The sequence below is a fragment of the Carassius auratus genome, linkage group LG28B (genome assembly GCF_003368295.1).
Source record: "Carassius auratus strain Wakin linkage group LG28B, ASM336829v1, whole genome shotgun sequence".
NCBI classification, from domain to species: Eukaryota; Metazoa; Chordata; class Actinopteri; order Cypriniformes; family Cyprinidae; genus Carassius; species Carassius auratus.
Genome location: NC_039293.1, coordinates 3,340,464 through 3,368,067, shown reverse-complemented (window position 1 = coordinate 3,368,067; position 27,604 = coordinate 3,340,464). Strand labels below are relative to the sequence as shown.

General features: G+C 38.6%; 1 protein-coding gene across 2 annotated transcripts; it reads right to left on the bottom strand.

Annotated features, from left to right (window-relative positions):
- Nucleotides 1-874: 874 nt before the first annotated feature.
- LOC113067756 (interferon-induced very large GTPase 1-like) lies at nt 875-27,604 on the bottom strand. 2 transcript variants are annotated; one of them, XM_026240212.1, is made up of 6 exons: nt 27,498-27,604; nt 25,270-25,378; nt 23,741-23,803; nt 23,616-23,648; nt 22,785-22,852; nt 875-7,414 (listed from the first exon to the last, which is right to left on the bottom strand). In XM_026240212.1, exons 2-6 carry the CDS (start codon nt 25,289-25,291, stop codon nt 2,591-2,593), a joined length of 5,010 nt encoding a protein of 1,669 aa, XP_026095997.1. In that variant the 5' UTR covers nt 25,292-25,378; nt 27,498-27,604; the 3' UTR covers nt 875-2,590. The 2 variants fall into 2 exon arrangements, with proteins under 2 accessions (XP_026095997.1, XP_026095996.1); XM_026240211.1 differs by lacking the exon at nt 27,498-27,604 and adding an exon at nt 26,344-27,487.

Below are 27,604 nucleotides of genomic sequence, written 5' to 3'. Positions count from 1 at the left end.
TGTATTTTTATTATTATTATAATTTTCTTACATTTTATGTAATACATTTTGTATATGCAATGTAAAAGAAACTTGCCTTGCCTTTCTTTGCCTAGAGTGGACCCATGAGACACTAAGCAGCATTAATTTAACACTGTGGATTTTGTAGCATACTTTCTCAAACATAAATTTTTTATACTCATAGTAAATATTCTGCAACTCAATAATGACCCAAAACATACATGTCAAATCTTTCTAGAGACATTATTGCATGCAATACTGACCTTCCGATTTATGAATTACATAAATTGACCATTACCTCTACATTTTACTGGTACACTCCAGCTAAAAATAGCAATTCTTGCAAGCATTCAAATCAATAAGATCAAATAGTTTGCATTTCTCAAACAAACGTCTTCCCTCCAGATCTCTCCTGAATAGGCTTTTCTATTGGTTGTAAATGCAGTCCAAAAGCAGAGTGAATGTTGTGAACTCCTGAAATCTGCAAATCGTAGAGACATACAATGTTATTGATAACCCTGGATGACGGCAGCCCTCCTAGGCTTTTTGGTAGCATAGCTGTCCAATCTATTTACCATCTTTTGATTTCCATTGCTTAGAACTTGATGATTGCTGTGGTTCATCATTTCTCTCTGATGAGGAGGAAGACATGGCAAACTCTTCCTTGTCCTCTGAATAATCCGAAAACCATTTATCATTGTCCTCACCCTCCTTCCAACACATCCTTCAACTTTGAAACTTCTTAATTAGGAGTTTTCTTGTAGCTCAAGTGGTAGAGCATTGCGTTGTTAAGTGCAAAGTTGTGGGTTCGATTCCCAGGGAACACATGATAGGTAAAAATTGATAGCCTGAATGCAATGTCAGTCTCTTTGGATAAAAGCGTCTGCTAAATGCATACATTTAATTTAATTTAATCTGTATCAGTATCTCAGTCCAAAATGTGTGAAATTTCTAGAGACGGAGTTACGACTCTAGATGTTGTCTAGGGTTGAAATAAGTAACATTTAATAGATAATATTTTTTTGTGCATGTGTGAATGGACAGACAAAAATTAGGAAAAAGGAATTGAGTTTATTATACACCATCGGAGGATAACAAAAATAACAAGGGATGAGAAATAATGGTAATGAAAAGGTACAAAATGGAAAATATATATATACAATATTTACAATGAAGACAAAAAAAAAAAGAAGAAAAAGAAAGCACCACGGGAGAAAGGATACAAGTATGCCAAAGAAAACAAAACAAAACCCAATTCTAACTGTCAAAAATACCAATAAAATAAAAGGTCTGCAGTATTTAGATACCCTGCTTTAGCTAAACACAAAACTTACAGGGCTTGGTGCTCACTCCTAACTAACATAGTGTATCTAATACAAATACAGTATGGCTGACTAACACACCTCTATATGTTGCCCTATGTACAGTATATCACATGATGTCTTACCTGTCCACTTTTCCCTGGTGCACAGAATGACTAGTCACTAGGAGAATCATAACAGTGGAAAAATGACAAAAATAGACAATAAAAGGTGACATAACACAACATAGCTGACACAAGAATAACACCGTAGCAAATGGTTATGATAATTCATTGCAATAACAACAGCAAAGACAGTGAGTGAGTCAAAGTAAACTATCGCACACTCTATCTGTCGTTCTATGTAAAACATAGACTGCAGGCACTGAGAGTGACTTCATGCAGGTAAATTAAGAAGGAAACCCCATCGGGCAGACACTGGGGTGAGTCTAAGAAAAGACAGAGAGAGTGAAAGAGAGTGCAGAAAAAGAAAAAACAGGCACACACCCACAGAAACATAACCAGCTATTAATCTTTGGGAGATAAACTTTCCCTACTGTCTCTGATGAAGACTACTGCAAGACTAAACAGGGTGGGAAAACAGTCATAACAATGTACATCAAATACATGTTTTTATTTAGGGTCTGTACAGCTGTCAAATTGACCTGCAAACATCAAAATAGTAATAGAAATTGTGAAATTGTGAAATTTGCATTTCAAAAGTTTCATGAGTTAACCAGTATTTCTGACAACTCCTGACACAAAATAAGAATAAACCAACCCGCAAGCTAAATATTAAAATAGATTGTGCATTCCTCTGCTCATAAAGAAGGTGCAGTGCATGCATGTTCTTTATCAGCATCACTACGTGCATGCATTGTTTACTTGCATAGGAGAATCTTCAAGCTTTATCTGTCTTTTATAAATCTGATAAAACTAAAGACTCTTCAGCGTATTCGAGGTACTCTAGATTAACATGAGATTGGCAGAAAATTTGTATATCCCCTTTTAAAAAAATAGTTTTCACAATTGAAATTATTGTAATGCAGAGTCAAGTCAAACAGCTTTGAAAATATATTTTTTAAATCTACTACTTAAATCTCTACACTGTTCTCTGATGTACAGTATTCTGAGAACTGATGATTTAATGTGAGACTCACTGGAGTGAGGAACAAAGTCACTTCACATTGTGTTTTTTAAAACAAAGACCTAAAACATAATTTACTTGTTCATCTAAATTTAAATGTATTCATCTAAGGCTTTTAAACAAAGTGACTTTCAAATGAGAAACTAAATGTATTTATCCAAACTCTCTAGAGAAATCTCTTTAGTGTATTTCTTCCATTCATCTGGGATCTTACCCTGTCCCTCAAATGTTTTACTGTAGTGTTTTTCCAGATATTTCTGGAATCGACACACAAACCACTTCCAGTAGGGCAGTTCAGAGAGATCAGAGGTGATGCTCCACCTTGCATACTCTTCTCCTGCTGTTCTGTAATCTCTCCAGAGGACTTTTTGTGCTTCATTGGGATAAAAATACAGAGCACTGTTTGCTACAGCTGATGTGCAGATATGGGTACACAGGTAATCTGTATTATTGTAATATAATCCGTTTATTCCACTGACACGATGAAAGGAAACACTGTGATCTCCATCATGGTTTTCTATGGTGTTGGTGCATATGGCAGTACAGAATGGACACTTAACCCAACAGCACCGACAGAAGTGATCACTCAGAAGTTCATCTGGTCTGAATTTACAGTCCAGATTTACTGGAAAAGTATTTGTATTGAATCTATTGCTGATGTCAGACATTATAGCAGGAAGTTCTTGTCTTATCACATCTTCTAGGAGTTTGAAATCATCAACATTATCATGTTTGACTCCACTGAGATCTTTTTCAGAGAAGATCAGCTCACCTGAGAGCTGTTGTGTGAAACTCTTCAACCACAAACTAACATCCCCACTGTTGACTTTGACATGTTCAGTAGATTCATCTTCTCTCTTCTCTTGAACATGTTTAGTGGATTCATGAGCTGCTTTCATGATCTTCTGCTGCAGAAGTTCAATGTTCTCCTTCATCTTTGGTAAAACACTGACACTGAATTTATCAGTGATGTACCGACAGACTTCATCTCTGATGAAACTCTTGAAGTGATCTCTGGGATTATGAATGTAGTTCATGTATTTGTCAAAGTCCTCCTCCTCTGCCAGTGTCTTCATGATGTGTTTCTCCAGATTTGATCTGTTTCCATTCAGTGATTCACAGTTTGATCTCATTTCATCTGCCAAATCTTTGGCAGTCTTCTTGTAGACACTCTGCTCAATGGGCTCTTTCAGTTTCTGACAGATGATCTCTCCAAAAATGGCAGCTGATGCAGCTCCACGACAGTATTTCTGGAAAATACTGTAGTACTCTTCCCTTCTCCTCTCCAAATAGAGAACAGGATCATTGGCTTCCCTGAACAGTCTGTGTTGGTCAGTGATCTTCTCCTTTGCTCTTTTAAAGATGGACAGATCTAAATCCACAAAGAACTGTTTCTTGAACACATATTTCATTTGTACTGTCTGATGTTCTGTTACTCTTGTCTTGATGTAACCTGTGAGTTTTTGAACGCAGCTGATGTTGTAGCCCATCTTTGAAATGTTAAATGACTGAATCATTTTGTCTGTCTGCTGAACAACATCTGTGACTAATGATCTGATCTGGGCTTCGTCCGCTGGAGACAAACTTTGATCATTTCCAAATGATGCATTTACTGTTTGACAAGGATCTTTTACAGTATCTCTAATCTCTTTTTTTGTCGACCTTTTTAAAATAATGTATTTATGATAACTTATCACATTGAAAATACTGTCTTCAATGTCCTCTTTTATCTGTTCTACAGTGAGGTATCCCTGATGCATGTCACTGAGAAGCCTTTTTACATCTGTTATTATGTCAATGTCTTTGATTGAAGGAGTTTCTCTCATGATCTTCTTTACACTCTGTTCCCAAAACAAATCAAACTCTTTTTTCAGTGTTTCTTCATCATTTGCTTTCTGTTTAAGTTTTAAGGCAAGTTCTTTGCTCTTTTCATAGAGAGTGTTTTCATGATTTGTCCTCTGGGCATCAATCTTTTTCTTCAGGTCTCTCTGCTGAAGAATCTCATTTAATTTTCTCTTAGTTTCTTTCACAATGCTTTCCTGAACATTTTTTATTTTGATTTCAAATGATGATTTCCACTGAATCAGTATATTTGCATCAGTGTCTTTCTCAAAGAATTCTGACATTGATTTTTCAACTTCTTCACTTGTCTCCTTCAGTTCTCCTTGAAGATCAGTTTCTTCAATCTCATGAATTACTTGATTTTCTATTTTGTTGTGTAGTTTGTTCTCAGTCTCCATCATGGCACTGCGTAGACTCCAGGACCACTTGCTGTATTCGGTCTCCAGTTTCCTGTAGGCTGAAATCTCCAGAGAATTTCTGAAGCTAAAGACAAATCGTTCATTCAGTAAAGCCTCCCAGAGATCTTTAATACGATCTTTTAATTCTATCAGCATCATTTTATTGGATTTTGCTGCATGAGACATAATAGTTTCTTTTAGTTCTTGAATGTTCTCACAGTACTTTGGGTTCAGTGGTGCCATGGGTGGGTTTCCCTCCCAGAGATGAGCAAAATACTTCACATCTTTCTGAACATCAAATCTAATGACATCACTGAAACATTCTGCATCATAAACTTCCTCTTCAGCTGCAAGTTTTGCCATCTCATCCAGTGTCTCCTGCAGTCGTCTCCTGCCCTTCCTGTTTTTCTCTCCAGCTGTGACGTCTGAAACGTTCTGATGCACAAACACACAGCTGGGATTCAGTCTGACCTTCTTCATCCTCATGAAGGCCTGAAGAATAATCTGAAGAATCTCCTGCATTTCAGAAGGATTTTCTCCAAAAATATTGATCAGTGTCAGATTTGCAAGACCTACAACAAATGTGGCCAATTCATTGTCATGATCTCTTGTTGATTTCCCAGCCAGTTCTGGAGCACAAAGACCCTCAGTATCAACAACCAGAATGTAGTCAAAGTTCAGCTGTGTCTTCATCTCTTCTGATACTCTGACCAGCTGCATGAAAGCTCCTCTGGTGCATCTTCCAGCACTGACAGCAAACTCAAGTCCAAACATGGCGTTCAGCATGGTGGATTTCCCAGAGCTCTGAAGCCCTAAAACTGACAGCACAAAGACTCGCTGGTCTCCCAGTTTCTGGACGAGTTCATCTAGAACAGCAGAGATCCAGATCACAGGAACATGAGCAGCATCTCCATCCATCAGCTCCAGAGGAAATCCAGAGATCATCATCTCTGCTGCAAGACTCGGGAGAGAATAGAAGTGGACCTCCAGATCTTTCTTGTTCTTATTCACTGATGAACATGATTCATAGATCTGACCGATCTCCCTCATGATGTGCTCCAAACCAAAGGCTGCAGCTTGAAGTTCCTCAGATTTTCTCTGAAGTGCAGTTTGTTCAGTTGTCAGTTGCTCAAATTTATCAGAATTCTCTTCCAATCTGACAACGGTTGACCACTTTTCATCATATTTATGTATTGTAGAAAAATCGGCAGCAATATATTCATCCAGGAATATTTCAAGCCATTTCAGAAAATATATCTTTTTAGTTACAGCATTTGAACAAATTTCATTAATAAAGAGCTTCATGAACTCACTGATGTCAGATTCATGCTGCTGTTCACGCATTTTATTCAAATCTGTTTGTTTTCTACTGATGTCCATTTCTATCTCATCTTTTTGAGGACGATGTAGTTCTTTGTTCTTCTGACTCCACTGATGCCACAGTTTCCCCTGATGAGGCAGAAATGATTCTTTGATTTCTGTCAGATCTTTATTCTCCAGTAAACTCATCATCTGCTGTGCTGCTTCTCTTCCATTCCCGCAGTCATCATTTTCTTCCTCATCTACTCTGATGTTTGAATATTTGGACACATCTTCAAGTCTGAAAGTGGAAGATGATTGGGAAAGACAATCTTTTATAGCTCTTCTGAGTTCTTCAGATACATCTGCTTGATTTCTGTCTTTCAAACCAATTTTGAATTTCCCTTTCTTCAGCTCAGTGACAGTAGATTCATCCTCAGTAAAAATACAAATGAGTGGCTTTTTAGACTTGAAGAGTTTTTGGATTTTTGTTGCACTGTCATTTCTCTGAGGTTGTGGTAGAACAACAACATTGACTGATGCCATTTCAGTGAGGATCTGCAGCTGTTTCTCATGGTCTCCTGCATCACCATGTAGATTACAGAAGGCAACACAGTCAGTGAATTTATCATCATTTGTTCCAGAAGGGCAGAACCAGGCGATCTCCACCACTCCATCCATCAGGACTCTGGTTCTGCTGCTCCCTGGACAGTTCCTGTGGAAGAACGTGTTGTGTTTCTCATTGATCAGACTGTTCATCAGCTGAGACTTGGATGAAGACACAGAGCCAAATCTGAAGAAAAACACCATCGGAGTTTCTGCCTTGTAGATCGGCTGGGATTTACTGATGGTCTCATTGTTGGTGTTTCTCATCTTCCAGCTCTTGTTGATTTGTCTGAATGTCCAGAGAGGAAACTCAATCTGTTTTGTGACTGGATCAGGAACAAGGAGAGGCAGAGCGTACTGACACTGGGACAGTTTAGTCACCATCAGCTGCTTCAGGAAACCATCAGCACAATGAAACACAGCCATCTGAACATCCATTGGGTGAATGAGATCAGATTGACATGTTCCTTTGTTTGATGAAGATTTTTCTTTAAAAAAATTATCAAATATAGTATCCTCATCTTCAGAGTTATTGTCTCTTTGTTGTACTTGAACCTGTTCTTTAGCCTTATTAACATTGATATATCTTGCTCTGTAGTTCATCAACAGTAGTTTTTTTATAAAAGTCTGGATCAGCTCTTCTTCAGGACAAGACTCATGAGACTGTAATGAATGTTCAGTTATCTGAAGAACATCAGCAGCTCTCAGTTTATGATGGTGTCTGTCTTCAAGATGAAGCATGTGAAATAGAGAAGAAATTGTTTTATTCTCTTCTTGCCATTGATCTGGTCTGACTCTGGTTCCAAAGTCCTTGTCTTTTCCCTGTTAGATAAATAAACAAATTGTCATTGATTTTAAGTTTTAAAGAACTGATTAATACAATTAATCTAGACTGACCATTCTTACATTAAAAAAGCTAATTGTAGCATAAAAACAATGTCAGGTTATTTATTTTGTTCTCTCAAAGTTTTCCTCAATTACTTGGATGGTAGAATCTGTTCTTTTAACCAAACAACGAGTACCATAATGCTGTTAAAGGGGGGTGAAATGCTATTTCATGCATACTGAGTTTTTTACACTGTTAAAGAGTTGGATTCCCATGCTAAACATGGACAAAGTTTCAAAAATTAAGTTGTACGTTTGAAGGAGTATTTTTGTTCCAAAAAAACCTCTTCCGGTTTGTCACAAGTTTCGGAAAGTTTTTTTCGAGTATGGCTTTGTGTGACGTTAGATGGAGCGGAATTTCCTTATATGGGTCCTAAGTGCGCGCTCTTCTGCCGGAAGAGCGCGCGCTCCCATATAGCAGAGCAGAGAGAGGCTGAGCACAGACATTTCACTGATCAGAGCGATTCACTGATCAGAGCGAGAGCGTCGCGAAAAGTCACAAAAGAAGTGTGTTTTTGGTTGCCAGGGCAAGACAACCCTGCACAGATTACCAAAAGAGAAACAGCATTAAGGGACCAGTGGATGGAGTTTATTTTTACAGAACATCAACGGAGTTGTGCAAGTGTTTTTGTTTGTTCCCTGCATTTCGGATTGCACGTCGTTTATTTCTTAAGGATAATGCAGTCCCAACGGAAAAGGGTCACGATCGTGTGCTGGAACCACATGCGGTGAGTAAAACTGCTTCAAATATCTCTGTGTTGTTAACTTAGCTATCAGCGCGTAAGCACATCAAGTAAACAACATGCGATGTTGTCATCAAACTGCACTTTCCACATGTAACGTTACAGCTAAAAAAAAAAAAAAAAAAAAAAAAGACGACATAAAGTGGAACTTAGTAATTTTCCAAAACCGCTGAGCAAATATATACATTTTCAGTACATACCACATAGCATACCGCCTTTGCTGATGCTGCTCTTGTTAAATTTCAGCCTCTGGATCTGTGTCACAGCTTCCACATGCTCTCAACACAAAAGCCTACTGGCGCTCGTGATTCTTTAGCTCCGCCCACATGTCACGCCTCTAGGCGCTAGTGTTTTTCCGGGAAAAATCGGTACAGACTATCTTTCTCTTATAAATATAATAAAAATAAAGACTTTTTGGAGTTATGAAGGATGCAGTACTACTCTATAGGTACTCAAGATTAACAGGATATTGAGTGAAAACGAGCATTTCACCCCCCCCTTTAACTATAAAAAAAACTATAAACACTAGTCCTGGACTTCATTTTGTAGTTTAAAATCTGCTAAGATTCTTAATCAAGCATTTCAGATCATATATTTATATAGAAAGACTATAGAAATGTGTAGAAATTAAAACAATAAACACAATTTTCTTACACTAGTAAGTAAAACTTTGAGTGGAGTGTCTTGAAATATGAAACTAACAGAAACTAATAATTATTACTACTTGGTCGGTTATATACACAGTAACTAATTATCCCAGCTGGAATCAATGTAACTAAATATGGACAGGAATAGGAAAAAACAAATATGGGCATAATAATAATAATAATCATTTAGTTAATTTACTCTGTAAACTGTTTCCTCACAGACCATTATTACTGATGCACAACCTGATAATTGGCCATAGACTGTAAAAAACTGGAACTGTAAAACTGGAACATGTGGGGGAGGAAAACACAACATGAGAGATGAAACAGAGTATGACATTACTCCCCCTGTATCCTCGCGGTACACAATATCCAATGGGGAGGGGAGGTGGGTGGTCTGGAGGTCCCTCAGGACAGACACAGGACAGCAGGCCTCCAGAGCCGTACCCGTTCAGGGTGCCATGGCAGATCAGGGAGCTTGGGGAGACTTGGTGGAGCAAGAAGCTTGGGCAGCCATGGCAGATCCAGGGACTTGGGAGACCATGGCGGATCAGATAGTTCAGAGGGCCATAACAGAACAGACAGTTCAGAAGCCATAAAAAAAATACTTGAGATAGGTTCCAGGCTCCTATGCCTTCCATGGGTCAGACATAGGTAACGCAGTCCTCCGTGGGCTAAACTCTGGAACAGGAGCCCTCCGTGGGCTAAACTCAGGAACAGGAGCCCTGAATGGGCTAGACTCTGGAACAGGAGCCCTCCGTGGGCTAAACTCAGGAACAGGAGCCCTGAATGGGCTAGACTCTGGAACAGGGGCTAGAGCCGACCTCCCTCCAAATTCACCTTGGTCCTCTGTCGCTCTGGCTCCCCACCTGGGCCTTGGCTACCTTGGCCCTCCGGATCTTCTGCATCACCCTGGATCCATGGCTTTCCATCTACACTCTGGGCTCCACCTCTGTCAGTCGGCCCCCTGGAGTCTTCAGCACTTTCTCTACCATGGCTCCTCCCTCTATCGGCTCCACCATGGGCAGCCTTCCGGGTTGTGGCCTGGGTCCCACCTAGTTCCTCCTACTACTGGCTCCATGTTCCTTCAGCTCCTGCCTGGCTCCTTCCTTCATAAGCTTTGTCCTGGCTCCTCCCTCTATTCTTCCTCCCTGGTCATCTCCTCCATTTGGACCTCCCTGAATATTGTATTTGTCCTCCTCAGGTTGTCCATCCATCTTCTGTAGCTTTCCACCGGGAGTGTCATCCCTTCTCCATCTCTTTTCCATCCCGTCGCCGTCTCCTATCTCAGCACAATGTTGCACCATCCGGGAGGGTAACTTCTGTAACAGTTCCTGTCTTTGGACTTTTCCTTTTGTGCCATGTCACTTTCGTTGATTGTGTCATTCTGTTCAGGTGTTTCTAGTTACAGTAATTATCGTAGTGTGGATCATGTTTTTAAGTTGCTCTCTTCTGTTCTTTGATGTCAGGTCTTGTAAGTCAATACCTCGCATGTCAACAACCTGCCCTTTTTATTCCCGTTTGTGAATTATTAAAGCATATTTGGTCACTTAACACAGAGTGTGACAAACTCATTGTTGCCTGGTCGAGATTAGTTTGTGGGAGCCGCGACCAGCTGTGTTGTAGCCATTTAAGAAAGTAGATTTCCTTGTATATTATTTGTTTAAATATTATTGGTTTTAGTTCAATTTGCTAATTAAGAAATTGTAAACGTCATAAGGGGCAGTAAACCGAATGGCAGGACGCCGGAAGAAGGGAAGTGGGTCAGACATAATTTTTAGAGATGTTCCGATACCCTTTTTCTCTTCCTGATACCGATTCCGATACCTGGGCTCAGGGTATCGGCCGATACAGAGTACTGATCCGATACCTGGGTGTGTATCTGTATATACAGCTGTATATACTACTAGCCCTGTGTAAATTGCTAGAATTATTTTATGGTGTGCTTCAGACTGATCCCTTAATAAAACATGAACAAATACATGGTGAACTACTGTATTCATTACAGTATTTTTATTATCTGACATGAATTTGATAGTATTATTTATTTTCTTAAGCGAAAAAGAACTTCAAACGCAGCCAAAAATCTAACACTGCAAAATAAAAAAGGTATTTTAGTTTTACATATAACTGTATAAAAAACTGCAACAAATAAGTCTAGGAATATAAAAAATGATATATTAATCAGATAATCTCTTTACAACAAAACAAGTAAAAAACAAGCAACCGTCTAGGCATAATTATTAATAGAGACGTATTATTATTACTACTACATAGACACATAGCTAAATCTACTGTAGGCTACAACAGTAGCTTAATATATTGTCAATTTACTCATCTTAAACCAAACATTTATTTTAATGGGCTGCCATGAAGATCTTTGAGTGTCTGTGTTTATGATATGACAGTTTTCTCAAATGAAATGGTAAATCCTCATGAAGTGACGGTATATGCGTTCGTGTCCTCACATAGTGACACACGGCAGAGATTACAAAACAACAAGCTCCCGCGCATCTGCGCCCGTCACCCACAGAGGTGTAGAATTTGCAGGAGTAATATTTAAATAGTATTTTGCAGTTTAATATTCACAGTTATTCGGCTACTGTCTGGAGCCCTGCGCTTTGACTAACACGGAAGCGACAATGCAGCTGCGGGGACCAAATATACTCGGGAGTCGGTAACTACAGGTATTACAGGTATTATACAGGTATACAGAAGTGTGTTCAGAATGAGGCCCGCTACCATGCTTCCGCAGCCAAATCAAAGGCCGAAACATCAAGTAAAAAAATTGTCTAAATTCTGGAATACCTTGGATTTACATGGCGGATTGTGGAGCAAATGATTTCATGGACTTTGTGGAGAATGGACGGGATTGGAATGGGATTGGAATGGGATTGGAAAGCCAGACATTGAGCCGCCGTGCTCTCAGTGCTTTGTTTGTTGAAAATTTGTTTGTTCGAAGATTTGCGAGATGAGAAAAGTAAAGGAAAATTGGCATTGTTTATTGTTGAAACGAATTTAAGTTAAAATGGATGAAGGATCAGAAGAAAACGAGGAAGAAAGGTTTTTTAAGTTGCTCGCTAAACGAAGAGGGAAACTTGGAGCTCTTACACGGAAACAAAATGAAATCAATAACCCGATCGAAGCGGGTGAAAGTATGGAAGCAGTTGATGTTCAAGTTGAAAAGTTTAATTGTATTTTGGCTGAGTTTATGAATTTGCAAGTTGTCGTCCAAAGTTTGTTGAAAGACCCAGATAAAAAGGAAGCAGATCATTCTGACTGGTACGAAAGTTAATTCGTTTTCGAGAATTCCTTAGCGGAATTAAAGGTTGGATGGATGTGAGAGACGATGAGAAGGAAGAAGAAAAATATGAGGGTTTAGGAGATTTATTTGTGAATAGAATTCTATTACTCTGTAGTAACAGTAATGACTTTATGAACTACTTTACTTCTAAAATCGATACTATTAGAGATAAAATTGCAACCATTCAGCCGTCAGCTACAGTATCACATCAGACAGTGCACTATAGACCCCCTGAGGAACAGTTCCACTCATTCTCTACTATAGGAGAGGAAGAATTGTATAAACTTGTTAAATCATCTAAACCAACAACATGTATGTTAGACCCTATACCATCTAAGCTCCTAAATGAGGTGCTTCCAGAAGTCATAGGTCCTCATCTGACTATTATTAATTCCTCATTGTCATTAGGATATGTCCCCAAAACCTTCAAACTGGCTGTTATTAAGCCTCTCATAAAAAAACCACAACTTGACCCCAAAGAACTAGTTAATAATAGACCAATCTCGAATTTCCCTTTTCTGTCCAAGATACTAGAAAAGGTGGTATCCTCACAATTATATTCCTTCTTAGAGAAAAATGGTATATGTGAGGATTTCCAGTCAGGATTTAGACCGTATCCTAGTACTCAGACTTCTCTCCTTGGAGTTACAAATGATCTGCTCTTATCATCTGATCGTGGGTGTATCTCTCTATTAGTTTTATTGGATCTTAGTGCTGCGTTTGACACAATTGACCACAGCATTCTTTTGCATAGACTTGAACTTTTGTTGGCATCAGTGGAAGTGCATTAGCATGGTTTAAATCGTACTTATATGACCGCCATCAGTTCGTAGCAGTGAATGAAGATGTATCATATCGATCACAAGTGCAGTATGGAGTACCTCAAGGCTCAGTACTAGGGCTGCTACTCTTCACGCTTTATATGTTACCCTTGGGAGATATCATCAGGAAACATGGTGTTAGCTTTCACTGTTATGCTGATGATACTCAGCTCTATATTTCCTCGCAGCCCGGTGAAACACACCAATTTGAAAAACTAATGGAATGCATAGTCGATATAAAAAATTGGATGACGAGTAATTTCTTACTGCTAAATTCAGAAAAAACAGAGGTGTTAATAATAGGGCCTAAAAACTCTGCTTGTAATAACCTAGAACACTGTCTAAGACTTGATGGTTGCTCTGTCAATTCTTCGTCATCAGTTAGGAACCTAGGTGTGCTACTTGATCGCTATCTTTCCTTAGAAAGCCACGTTTCTAGCATTTGTAAAACTAAATAAATTACGGCCTATGCTCTCAATGTCAAATGCAGAAATGTTAATCCATGCATTTATGACTTCAAGGTTAGACTATTGTAATTCTTTATTGTGTGGTTGTTCTGCACGCTTATTAAACAAACTACAGCTAGTCCAAAATGCAGCAGCAAGAATTCTTACTAGAAGCAGGAAGTATGACCATATTAGCCCGGTCCTGTCCACACTGCACTGGCTCCCTATCAAACATCGTATAGATTTTAAAATATTGCTTATTACTTATAAAGCCCTGAATGGTTTAGCACCTCAGTATTTGAATGAGCTCCTTTTACATTATACTCCTCTATGTTCGCTACGTTCTCAAAACTCAATTTGCATAATTTGATAATACCTAGAATATCAAAATCAACTGCGGGCGGCAGATCCTTTTCCTATTTGGCGCCTAAACTCTGGAATAACCTACCTAACATTGTTCGGGAGGCAGACACACTCTTGCAGTTTAAATCTAGATTAAAGACCCATCTCTTTAACCTGGCATACACATAACATACTAATATGCTTTTAAAATCCAAATCCGTTAAAGGATTTTTAGGCTGCATTAATTAGGTAAACCGGAACCGGAAACACTTCACATAACACCTGATGTACTTGCTACATCATTAGAAGAATGGCATCTACGCTAATATTTGTCTGTTTCTCTCTTGTTCCGAGGTCACAGTGGCCACCAGATCCAGTCTGTGTCCAGATCAGAGGGTCACTGCAGTCGCCCGGATCCAGTACGTATCCAGACCAGATGGTGGATCAGCACCTAGATAGGACCTCTACTGCCCAGAAAGACAGCGGAGACCAGGACAACTAGAGCCCCAGATACAGATCCCCTGTAAAGACCTTGTCTCAGAGGACCACCAGGACAAGACCACAGGAAACAGATGATTCTTCTGCACAATCTGACTTTGCTGCAGTCTGGAATTCAACTACTGGTTTCGTCTGGTCAGAGGAGAACTGGCCCCCCAACTGAGCCTGGTTTCTCCCAAGGTTTTTTTCTCCATTCTGTCACCGATGGAGTTTCGGTTCCTTGCCGCTGTCGCCTCTGGCTTGCTTAGTTGGGGTCACTTCATCTACAGCGATATCATTAACTTGATTGCAAATAAATGCACAGACACTATTTAACTGAACAGAGATGACATCACTGAATTCAACTATCATTTTGCATTATTGAGACACTGTTTTCCAAATGAATGTTGTTCAGTGCTTTGACGCAATGTATTTTGTTTAAAGCACTATATAAATAAAGGTGATTGATTGATTGATTGATTGATTGTGGTGGTGTGGTGTTTGGGAACAACTTGAGGGTGAGTAAACGATGATAGAATTTTCATTTTTGAGTGAACTATCCCTTTAAAGACATTGCTATTGCTACATTGCTATGCCATTGCTACACTTTCTATGCTATGCCTGCTCCACAGACTTCTTGTTGCAAATTTTGCTCACACACAAACCTGGACCTGGAGATGGACACACACTCAAACTCACTAACTTACTGACACACTTAAACACAGGCTCACACACTCAAACATTCAAAAAGACTCACACACACAGACTCAGACACACACAGGCTCACACACACACCAAACTGGACCTGGAGGTGGACACACACACACACACACACATACACACACAAAGAAAGCTGGAGATTGAGGTGGACAAAAACCAACACACACCAACCTGGAGATAATAATAATATAATGTCTAGTCTGGTGGCTGTGATATATATAAACCTATATATATATATCCGTTGCCATGAATTTTGGAATGACTGATCGCGAGAGGGAAAAAAATGACGTTTTAGTCGCATCAGTTAATGGAAACGCCATAATTTCTCAATAGTTGTTTGTCGATATTTAGAAAAAAAAACACAAAAGTTTTGCGTGAATCTGTAATGGAAACGCGACAGCGCTTAACATAGACTAACTTCTCAGAGTTATGTTGAGCAACAGTGTTCATTACTAACCATTCAACTCCGGATTGATTCTGGAATCTTCGCTGGGGGAATAAGCATTAAGCACCGGCAACAATCCATCTTCTAACTAACGCATGCTCATGTTTTGATTAAGATCGTGTTCGAAGAGGAGGGGCTAGTCGCGCGTGCCTCCGTTGTCAGTTTGTGAGAGGGAGGGAGCAAGCAGCACACAGCTCTACAATAAAATACAATTGTACCCATATTAAATAGTTTAAAAATCTGAATCAATCCGTGGCGGTCAGCGGTGATATTGTGGCGGGCTGCCACAAATTAATGAATGTATGGGAAACCCTGTATTGGGCCAGATGACAGTGTGTCTCAATTAGACAAAAGGCACGATCTAGAAAAGGAGGCTGAACGTATAAAAGATACCGCTAGATAAAGCATCTAGTAAGGCCTCTAGTAAGAGCAGCAAATCACCCAGTGCGTCAGTAGCTTGCTTGCAAGCTGAAGCAGAGCGTGCTGCGCTCATGGTAAAAGCAAAAGCTTTAGAACAAAAACATGTATTGGACATGGAGGAAGCCCGTTTGAAGCCCGCAAAAAAAGAGAAAAACTTGCCTTGAATGCTGAACTGGCCGCAGTCAATGTAAAAGTGAAAATTCTCAAGTCTGCATCAATAACAAAAAATCAAAGCAGTGTTTCAAAACGAAAAAAAATTTGTCTGACACATTCGACTTGGAGTCTAGTACATCCACTGATTATATCCTTCCTGCCATTATGCTGTCAAAACCGTTGGCTCAAGCATTAACAAAATTGTCTTCAGCCAAAGGATCAGTTCCTCACCGTTCCACAAAGCAAGTGATTAAAACTGAACGACAGGGTGCTCAATCAAAAGGTCATCAAATTGGTGTATCTGCTAACTTGAAGGGCAATGCTCCTGTAGATGTCATGAGAAAACAAAATGAGATCACCGAGATGTTAGTCAGGCAACAGCAGCTGTCTCTTCTTCTAGTAAGGGAGATCCCATATTTTATGGTACTGTAATCCACTCAAGTACAGAGCATTCATAAAGGCTTTTGAGCAAATCATCGAAAGCAAAACAGATAATATGCAAGACAAGATTGTATTATCTTGAACAATTTACTTCAGGACAACCTAAAAGTCATGTGCGCAGTTGCACTCACATGGATCCTCAGATAGGTTACAATGAAGCAAAGAAACAGTTGGAATGGAACTTTGGAAATAATGTTAAAATAACATCTGCATTTATTGATGAAGCTCTAAACTGGCCTGTTATAAAAGAAGATGGTCCTGCTCCGAGATCTTATGCACTCTTCTTGAGAGGCTGCTTCAATACCTGGCACAAAGTTCGTTTTTTTGAAGATTTGGAAATTGCAGCAAACATGAAGATCATTGTGTCTAAATTACCTTTTAAATTACATGACAAATGGAGATCTGTTGTTTGCAATATGCAAGATGATGCCCAACAAAGACCAAAGTTTAAGGATCTTCTTGAGATCATTGAGAAACAGGTACGAGTCATGCCCTGTTTTTTTTTTGAAATTTGGTGTTTAGCAGATACCAGAAGAATTCCTAAAACAAAACAAACTGCAAAACCCAATGTAAGAATGACCAGTAGTGGGAGCAGTTTTGCCACAGCAGTCAATGCCGGTTATGAACAATTTTGTGTGAAAGATAATGTAATAGGGTTGTGTGATTTGTTCAAACGGAAATCCAACAAAGAAAAGGTGGAGTTTCTGAAAGCCAATGGAATGTGTTTTGGGTGGGTGCTTGGGAAAGGGGCACATGAACAGCAATTGTCAAAGGCGTTTGATTTGTCAGATTTTAATACCAATCATCCTACTGTACTTCATATTGATAGAAAGATCAAGAAAAAACAAACGAATCAAAAGTTGGATCAAAACAATCATCACTGTCCAGTGCTCTAGTTTCAATGGATGCTGGAAGCCATACTGGGGCCGGCAACAAAATCTGTGCACTCGCTATAGTCCCAGTGAAAGTAAAGTTAAAAAAAGGGAACAAAATTCTACAAACTTAAGCCTTTCTCGACCCAGGCAGCTCGGCAACATTTTGCACTGAGCAGCTAATGGAAGAATGAATGCTCCTGGGCAAAAGACAGATATACTTTTGAAAACGATGGGTAAAGAAAAAACAGTTTATAGTTACAAAATCTCTGGGATTGAAGTAGCTGCATTAAAAGGAGATAATTACCTGGCATTACCTGATGTGTATACTCAAAGCACAATCCCAGTCACCAAAGATAACGTCCCCAAAATGGAAGACATAAAAAGGTGGTCTTATTTGAAAGATGTGGATTTAACTCCAATAGATGCTGCCATTGGGTTACTTATTGGAGTAAATGCTCCAAAAGCCTTGGAGCCATGGAGAGTAATTAACAGCGTGGGTAGTGGACCATACGCTGTAAAAACACTCCTTGGTTGGGTCATTAATGGCCCACTGAGTCTCAACATGGATGGTGATGTATGGGATCAATGTAAGTCAATCGAATATCCATTGGTAACTTGGAAGAGCTGATAATTAGACAGTATAACCAAGACTTTGTAGAACAGCAGTATGACAATACTGAAATGTCTGTAAAAGATAAGCAGTTTATGGATATAGTATCATTTTCTGCCACACTTAAAGAAGAGCATTACTACTTGAAATTACCATTAAGTGATGCCAAAGTGAGTATGCCCAATAACAAGTGCATAGCCCAGCAAAGAGCACAACACCTTCTGGTTTAGAGGTTTAGAAAGAACCCATCATTTTACAAATGATGATGTGCTTGAAAAAGGATATTTTTTTATTTTTTTATTTATTTCATATGGACATAGCAATAACATTGGACAAACCAGATGCATTGTTTAAAGTGTTATAGCACATGTGCTAATTTTCAACACCTGTCCATAGGGGCTTTTACAACAGAAAAAAACACAATTGCTAAACAAAACACGGCACAGTTTACACATGGGAACAACTTTGGCCCGATTTAAGCCACTGTTTGAGCTCTCTGGTGAAGATGTTAATATTGTTCTGCAATTTTAATCCAGTAGGAAGAGAGTTCCATAGTGTAGCCCCTCTGAAGGAGAAGCTAGACTGTCCAAAAGATGTTCTAAACTTCGGGAGCACACAATCCCCACTAACTGAGGCTCTGGTGGACGGTCTAAAAGAGTCCTGACTCCTCTCCATGAGGCCAGAGAACAGTGGCGACACACAGTTGTTCATATATTTAAAAGTCAATTTCAAAATACTAAAATTTAAAAAAAATTCAAAAGTAAAAAGCTTATGCTTTTGTATGATATCACAATGATGCCATCTCATTGGTTTTTTGTCAAATATCTTAATTGCCTGTTTATATAGAGAGATAACTGGTTTCAAAGTGGACGCTGATGTTTGTGACCATGCTGTTATACAGTATGACAGATGTGAAAAAACCATTGCGTGCATAAACAATAAAGCTGTGTGATGTGACAACTCTCCTCTAATAAAACGAAAACAGTTCAGATTTGATTTGACTTTCCTGCAAACATGATTTACTTGATTTTGAAACTTCAGGTGTTTATCCAAGATTATTTCGTTTCATGAACCTCCTGAATGGGTTCATGGTCTAAATAAACCTCAAAGATGCTGTCAGGGGACCTCTGGTTGATAGAAAAACACATTGAGAAAGTTTTCTGTGTGTTTAGAGTTAAATGGGACAGCTGAAGCCATCTTGAGATGTTATGTAAAGCCTGTGTTAACTGCTGCCCAGCCAGTACAGTTGTTTTTGCTGACACATGGATAACTGTGTCGTCAACATAATGGCAATTTACACCCTGACAGCAGTCTGGGAGATCATTTATATACAGTGAAAACAATAACGGTCCTAGAACTGACCCTTGAGGCACTCCTAAGTCATTTGGACTCAGAGATCATACCTCAAAATGAGCAAGAGGTAGAACTTGGAAAGGTGTGGTACCTGCCACACCACAGAGTCTATCACCCTCGTAAAGAGAAACTACGTGTTTGATTGTGCAGCCACATTTGGTGGAACATCTCTGAACAAAGAACTCTTGCAAGGCCCAGATCTGACTAACTCACTCCTGGGAGTGCTGCTTCAATTCTGCCAAGTATGTGCCAAAGGGGTTTTTAGACTCAATAAATGGATAAGCAATAACCACACATTCTTATCTGCTATCCTCTAAGAGAATAGAGCTAAAGGGGTTAATCAACTGGACCTCAGTAGAGACCAGCTGCCCATGGAAAGAGCCCTTGGCGTTCAATGGAATGTGGAAAGTGACACATTCAACTTCAGTCCTGAAATCAAACCTCACTCTGTGACCAGGTGTGGCATACTGTCCATTGTTAGTTCTCTTAATGATCCCTTAGGCTTTGTAGCCCCAGTCATTCTTCCCGCTAAGCAAATTTTGCAACAGTTATGCAAACTGAGGTTAGGATGGGATGGGACAGTTCCACTGCACATGAGTCAATCTTGGCAGAGATGGCTGGATGATTTGAGTCTATTGAGAACTTATAGCGTAAATCGATGCTTCATTCCCAAAGGATTTGAAGACTTAACACTGGCAGAGTTGCTCCACTTTTGCGACGCCAGCGAAACTGGATTTAGAGCTGTGTCTTACCTATGAATTTCAAACAGTAGTGGTGAACCCAATGCAAAATTTGTCTTGGGAAAAGCAAAGGTAGCACCTTTAAAGCAAACGGCAATACCGAGACTGGAGCTTGTGGCTGCCATCTTGGCTGTGCGTCTTGACAAATTACTTAAAACAGAGTTGCAAATTCCTTTAGACGAATCTACCTTTTGGTCAGACAGCACAACAGTTCTAAGTTACAACACAAACACTACAAGAAGATTCAAAACCTTCTTGGCAAACAGAGTGTCATTCATCCAGTCTCTTTCAGCAACAACTAATTGGAGATAGATTAGTTCCAAGTTGAATCCTGCAGATGCAGCTTCCAGAGGCATGAGATTTGATGTTTTTCTCAAGTTTGGAATCTGGATTAATGGTCCTGATTTCTTTCCCAACCACAGTCCCAGTGGCCGAGTATCAGGACACCACAGGAACCAGGAACTAAATAAAGTTCCAGGTAAAAAAATGCCCCTCAGAAAGTCCCTATTTGCGAGGAAGTACTTTTTCAAAGTTCCGGAACTTTCGGAGGCGGGACTTGAGCGCTAAACATGCTGATTGGCTGATTTCTCGCAGCATTAGGATTTCAACCACCATTTATTCTGATCATTTTCTAAATATTACTGTTATTGTGGCATGAAATGTAATTTTAAAAGTATTTCAGGCGAGAATGTAGTTGTTTAAAACTCAAATATGCGGTTTATTTATAAAAACAGTGCCTATTTAAAAATGTGTTTCGCCTATTTCGGAGACGGTCAGCTCCACGTGATCAGCGTATATTTAGTATTGCTCTTAAAATACTTAAAATTACTTCTTATCCAATTAGTCGATTACTCTATGTAATAATTGATAATATACCAATTACTAAAATAATCGATAGCTGCTGCCCTACATGGCTCCTAGCTTCCTCGTCTCCACTTAGTCCCATCAGTACACCAGCTCCACCAGGCTCCCTCGTCTCTCTGTCTCTACTTTGGTCAGTCATCGACCTGCCCTTGCCTCGGGACTACTCTCCTCCGGCTTCATCTCATTCCTCTGTCGGGCTGCTCCCTCCCTCCAAATTCACCTTGGTCCCCTGTCGCTCTGGCTCCCCACCTGGGCCTTGGCCACCTTGGCCCTCCGGATCTTCTGCATCACCCTGGATCCATGGCTTTCCATCTACACTCTGGGCTCCACCTCTGTCAGTCGGCCCCCTGGAGTCTTCAGCACTTTCTCTACCATGGCTCCTCCCTCCATCGGCTCCACCGTAGGCAGCCTTCCGGGTTGTGGCCTGGGCCCCGCCTAGTTCCTCCTGCTCCTGGCTCCATCCTCCTTCAGCTCCTGCCTGGCTCCTTCCTTCATCAGCTCTGTCCTGGCTCCTCCCTCTATCCTTCCTCCCTGGTCATCTCCTCCACCTGCACCTCCCTGAATATTGTATGTTGTCCTCCTCAGGATGTCCATCCATCTTCTGCAGTTTTCCACCGGGAGTGTCATCTCTTCTCAATCTCTTTTTCATCCCGTCGCCATCTCCTATCTCAGCACAATGTTGCACCATCCGGGAGGGTAACTTCTGTCACAGTTCCTGTCTTTGGACTTTTCCTTTTGTGCCATGTCCCTTTTGCTGATTGTGTCATTCTGTTCAGGTGTGTCTAGTTACAGTAATTATCCTAGTGTGGATCATGTATTTAAGTTGCTCCCTTCTGTTCATTGATGTCAAGTCTTGTAAGTCAATACCTCACATGTCACCAACCAGCCCTTGTCTTGATTATTCCTGTTTGTGAGTTATTAAAGCCTATTTGCTCACGATCTTATCTATGTGTCCATCCCTTAACACAGATTGTGACAAACTCATTGTTGCCTGGTTGAGATCAGTTTGTGAGTAAACACACATGCTCTGAGCTTACATGGTGCTGCCTATTAAACCAAGCTGATAAACAGTCAACAACGTGCAGTTCAAATGACTAGCACTGTTTTGTTGCATTTTCGGAGTTTATTGTTCTGTGTTAATCATACTCAACAGAAAAGAAAGTGCATAACCAGAGTGCACCAGCCAGATGTAGCACCAAAATGTGACCATTTAACCGCAGCCTGGAGCTTTGTCACTGGTCATTGTTTTTTGTTTATTTCTATAAAAATATCATTGCACTACTATTATTTTGCATAGAATACATTGTTTAAAAATACTTTTGCACACTCATCCAACTGTATTTATTACCACTGTTCTTACGTTGCTGCTGTTCATAATGTTTATATAATCCTACATTGCTTTGTTCATAATGTACACACAATCCCTACATTGCGTTCCTATTTATATTCTGTATATACTCTGCTCAATACTCAATACTTGCTATACAACTCAACTGTACATTCTGTATCATAGCTTTACTTACTCTGTACTTAAATGTATATAGAACACTATATTCTTGAACTTCTGGTTAGATGCTACTGTAACTGCATTTCATTAGCTGTGTACTTGTATTCTGCATAATGACAATAAAGTTGAATCTAATCTAATCATCACCTGTAGACTCTGGCATCGTAGTTAAATAATTAAACAGCCTTCTTAGCCTTCTCAGATGATTACAAAACCTGCTTCTTTTTTGGTTATCTAAATTGCCGAATTTGATTCATACACATTTATCACAGTTTTGTTCATGTTTTATGTTGTCTTTATATTCAGATCTTTTAAGCATTTTGAGCCCAGTAACATATTTACCATGAAAACTGCATTGATAAATTATGAAAAAAGGCAGTAGCTGGTTTAATTACTCACCCCATGTTTTTCTTCAGTCGCTGATGATGTTATATTCTTCTTTCTTTCTTTGATTTTGGGTTCATTTTCTTAAAGGTAGCACAAAGAAAATGTGTAATTTGAAAGAATGCTTAGCTCAGCTTAGGAAATTAATATGGTAAAAAAGTATATTATTTTACATAGCTGTTTTTTTAAATTAATTGTTTTTCCAATATATTTTAGTTTAGGCGGAAATTCTCACTATTAACTATGTAGTTATTAGCATGCATACTTTTAGCATATTGGCTGTTTATTAGTATTTAAAGCACATATTAATGCCTTATTCTGCACGATCATATTTTAGATCCCTTTGAGGTGTATGTGTGGCTGTCAGTCACCACACTGGTGTGGATATGCGCTGTACTTAAGAATCACAGATTCTGCGTCGGAAGACCCAAATAAGAATTTTCACTAGAACTAGTAAATAACATGTCTAAGTAATAACATGTCTACCTAAATAACAAGGTAAGGAGATAGTTTTGTACAATGGCTGGTTATGTAATGTACTTTTATTTTGAATAATTTCTAACCAAAAAAAAAAAAAGTTACAGATTGCAGCTTTAAATATAATTTTAATATTAGTATTTAATAACTGATTATTTAAGGGATAGTTCACCCAAAAATGAAAACATGACATTATTGAGTTATTCATGACAGAAATCATTTTTGGGTGAACTAACCCTTTAAGTCTTTGGTGAATATTAAAGCTCTCAACATATTTTTCAGTAAACTAACATATAAATGTATCAACATTAGGTGTCAGTCACAGCTCATTAAAACTATAAAAATATATCACACTATTAATTAACTTACTGTAAGGGCAATCCAAATCTGGACTACGGTCCACTGCAAAACACACACACACACACACACACATATGAAAAAGCAGTACACACAGTTTAAATCTATAAACTGTTGTGTTTCATTCAAATACTTACTTTTGGGGCGTCCATCCATACTCTGGCTCCTATTGCGTCTGTCCATAGTCTTCCTCTCACTCGCTGCAGAGAGAAAAGCATTACAACAAAGCTAATTAAATAGCAAATTATTATTTAATTGTTTACTGATTTTGGCTCAAAATTTTAAAAGAGCTGGAAATCTCACGGGAGTTTGGTGTATTAGTTTTGAATATACTATTCAATGTGTCATGGCAAGGGTACATCTTAAGAGAGAGAGAGGAGAGGTTGTGTGGAAAGGCCTTTATGAAGATTAACATACACCATCTGTTGTTTGGTAATATTTAATATTTAAACATTGACTATAGTCATTCAACATTACTGTATAATTGACAGCTATCAATTTGAACATTTATTAGACTTAAAAAAATATCAACTTCTAGTTTAAGTGGACTTAAATCAATCTTCACATTATTCACACTCATTATAATAAATGTCATATTTACCTGTGCCCTTCAGCAAGTGGGGAATATACAGAAATATTGCTCTTTAAATATTTTTCACACTGTTAAACTGGAAAAAAATGGCCTGCATTAACACCCCAATTTTGACAGCTTTGCACATGCAGAGATGAATGAGCTTAAGCATGCAGTTGACTGAGTTTTAATTTGTTGAGTGCACGCCCCCTTCTCATAGACATCGTGGGGAAGTTTCTAATTCATTCAGATATGTCAACAGCAAAAATATCTGTTGTTTTTCTGAAGTTTAAACACTGATTGTTTGCTGACACGAGTGATGATTCATTTCACTCAGTTGTTATGAATGAGATGATTACTAATTACTGATTGGTTGTTAAATATCATAACCATGTTTAAATAAAAACAGAGGCAACAAATGAAATAAAATTTTGTTTACAATAAATGCTGTTGTTTAGCCTATAGTGCATGGTTCAATTATGGGGACACTCATGCAAAACCCAATCACACTCAATAGACTTATGCAATGTTAATGCTGTTAATAAAGAAATAATTAATCTCTAATAGTGGTTTGCACCAATAAGGATCAAATAAAGCTAAGTTTAGAACTACTGTTACTACAAAAACAATAAACCACAAAGAGTACATCTATTTCCAGCTTAATATTTTGTACCATAATTTTGATCCACTGAGTGTGTGTTGGAGGAGTTGCATCCTTCAATCAAAACAAAATTATGCATATTGCGATTAAAGAAGCTACATAATTTACAATTTTTCTCAATAAAATATACCAACAATAGCACCAGTTTAGTCATAGATTTACAAAATAGAGCCAATAAAAGATCATAATAATAATAATAATAAATGCAAAAATATTGAGCAAGCACATTAAAGTATTCTGTGGACCCCTGAAGCTCACGTCCACCATCTCCCCCGCTACGATACCCCTGATTATTTGGTTATAAAACACAGTTGTCACTCTCATTAATAACCATCTAGCAGTTTTTAGCTGTTTATAAATTAGACTGTTGATATTCTGATGCTGAATATGGCCAAGATTACATTAAGAGGACTGATCATGAAAGTTTAACTCACATCTGCCTTCTCTGTCGGCCATTGTGTCGTCCACTGGTGTTGTGAGTGTCTATGTGCAATGGGTCAGCTCATCTGAACGTCTTTCAGGTCTGTCTCACTGTTCATCACCCTGTGGGCATTTACATGCATTCACATTCATTTCAGGTTGTATGTACTGATTATACAAAAAAAAAAAAAAAAACTTTAAGAAGTGATAAAAGAAAAGAGATAACTGTTTTTTTGTATACTGTAACAGTGTTACTAATGTTGCATACATGTTTGTTTTATGCTCTGATGAGAGGTTACAATTTCCCCTCTGGATAATTTTTAGACTGTTGTCTATGAGAAGCAGCATTGTAAAGAAAACAAGTCACATGTAAATTTGGTTTAGGTGTATGCGTATGATTTCAAAGCAACTGCAGACACTTCAGACATTTGTTTGAATACGTCCATTATGTATATTCTGCATTAGTTGATCACCTGAAACTAAAAACACTTCACAAAACATCCCATGAAATTATAACTTTGGATTTTTAAAAAGTGCATGGTATCTATACTTACATTATATTGAGGGTTCCCAGATTCAGTAATTAAAATGACTAACTCACTAAAAATGAAGAACTCTGACATTTCTTTTACTTTTTTACACCTACTGTATGTAAAGCTGTTGTGAAGGAATCCATATTGTATAAACCACTATATTGAAGTAAACCTTACTACATCTGCAATATAACAGCCTACACCATGTTTATTTACCACAATTATTTACACTGAACTAGCAGAACAGGTATTTATGCCTCAGGTGTTTAGTTCTGTTCACACAAACTTCAGTAATTGTTAAATACATGTTTTGATCCAAAAGCAACATATAAATGCAAGCTGAATAAAAATTAAATTTTAAAATAAATATATTTAACTTTTGTTTGGGATTTTGGACATTGTTACAACATAAATTTTGTCATTGGGCATAAGGTAAAACAAAGTGAAACTGAAAGCTTCTACCATTAAAGAGCAATTATATTTATACATTTTCCATAAATAAACTCACAATCAACAAAACAACAATAGTAATAAATGTCATAAAATAAGCTGTACCTTGTGTTGAAGTGTTAGTCTGTTTATGAACAAACAACACAGTCCTCTTAAGCGTGAGTTCAAGTGTGTGGAGTGAATGAACTTGTCCTTTTTTTTTTTTTGTACACTGAACTAGCAGAACAGGTATTTATGCATCCGGGTGTTTTAGTTCTGTTCATACAAACTTCAGTAATTGTTAAATACATGTTTTAATCGGTGAAAGATCCAAAAGCAACATAGTAATATAAGCTGAATAATAATTAAATTAAGTAAATATATTTTGCTTTTGTTTGGAAATTTGCACATTGTTACAACATGTCATTGGGCACAGGGTGATGTAGGACAGGGAACAAACACACAAACACACTGCACAATCAGCTACTGCCAATGGAATTAGAAGAGTCTCCTTTCTCCCATCTGTGGTCTTAAAGCTATAAGGGTCAACAATGCTCAAACTGTCTGGACCCATTTCCTGTCAAGGAGGAGAGCTGCTAAAAACCTAACGATGTCAGCATAACGTGATTCAAGAACTCTGAAGAGTTCTGAAGTACTCCCGCTTATCAGAAAACCTAATCATAAATGTAACGTTGATTTTTGATTTGGTTTATTTTCAGCTGTGCTGTTATTAAAAGATATTCAATTAAACTTGGAACAAATAAAATGTCCAAATTCTGTATTGTACAACACTATGGAATTTATTAAACAAAACCCGCAATGCAGGCTAACTGTCACTAATTAAAAGTATATGTTCAGCTAATTGGCAGCCTCCTACACATTGTGATCAGTTTTTCAAGGAATACAGCTTCAGGTTCCTCCAGGTTTTCTTCAGGGGTCTAACAACGGGATAAGGCGTCAGCCTTGATATTCTTGGATCCGGGTCAATAGGAAATTGAGAAATTAAAGTGGGTAAAGAATAGTGCCCATCGAGCTTGGGCTCATTCCATCCACTTGTGGCCGCAAGAGTCCCGAACTTAAGAGCATATTTCTTTACAGTCATCTTTCCTTGTTTTAGATTGTAAAGTTTCTCACCAATGGATGAATCCCAGGCGGTTCTACCGAAAATGTCTCTGAAGTGGTCAACAAAGCTAGAATATGACTGGATGATTATTTTGGGTCCAAATGGAATCGGCCCATTGTAGTGCTTTACCTTGTAACTGGGATATTAGGAAGGCTACCTTCGATCGTTCGGTGGAGTACAGGTGCGGTTGCATCTCCAGGACCAGCGAGCATTGGAGGAGGAATCCACTGCAATCCTCCGCCAAAAACCAAAGAAGGGCGCCGG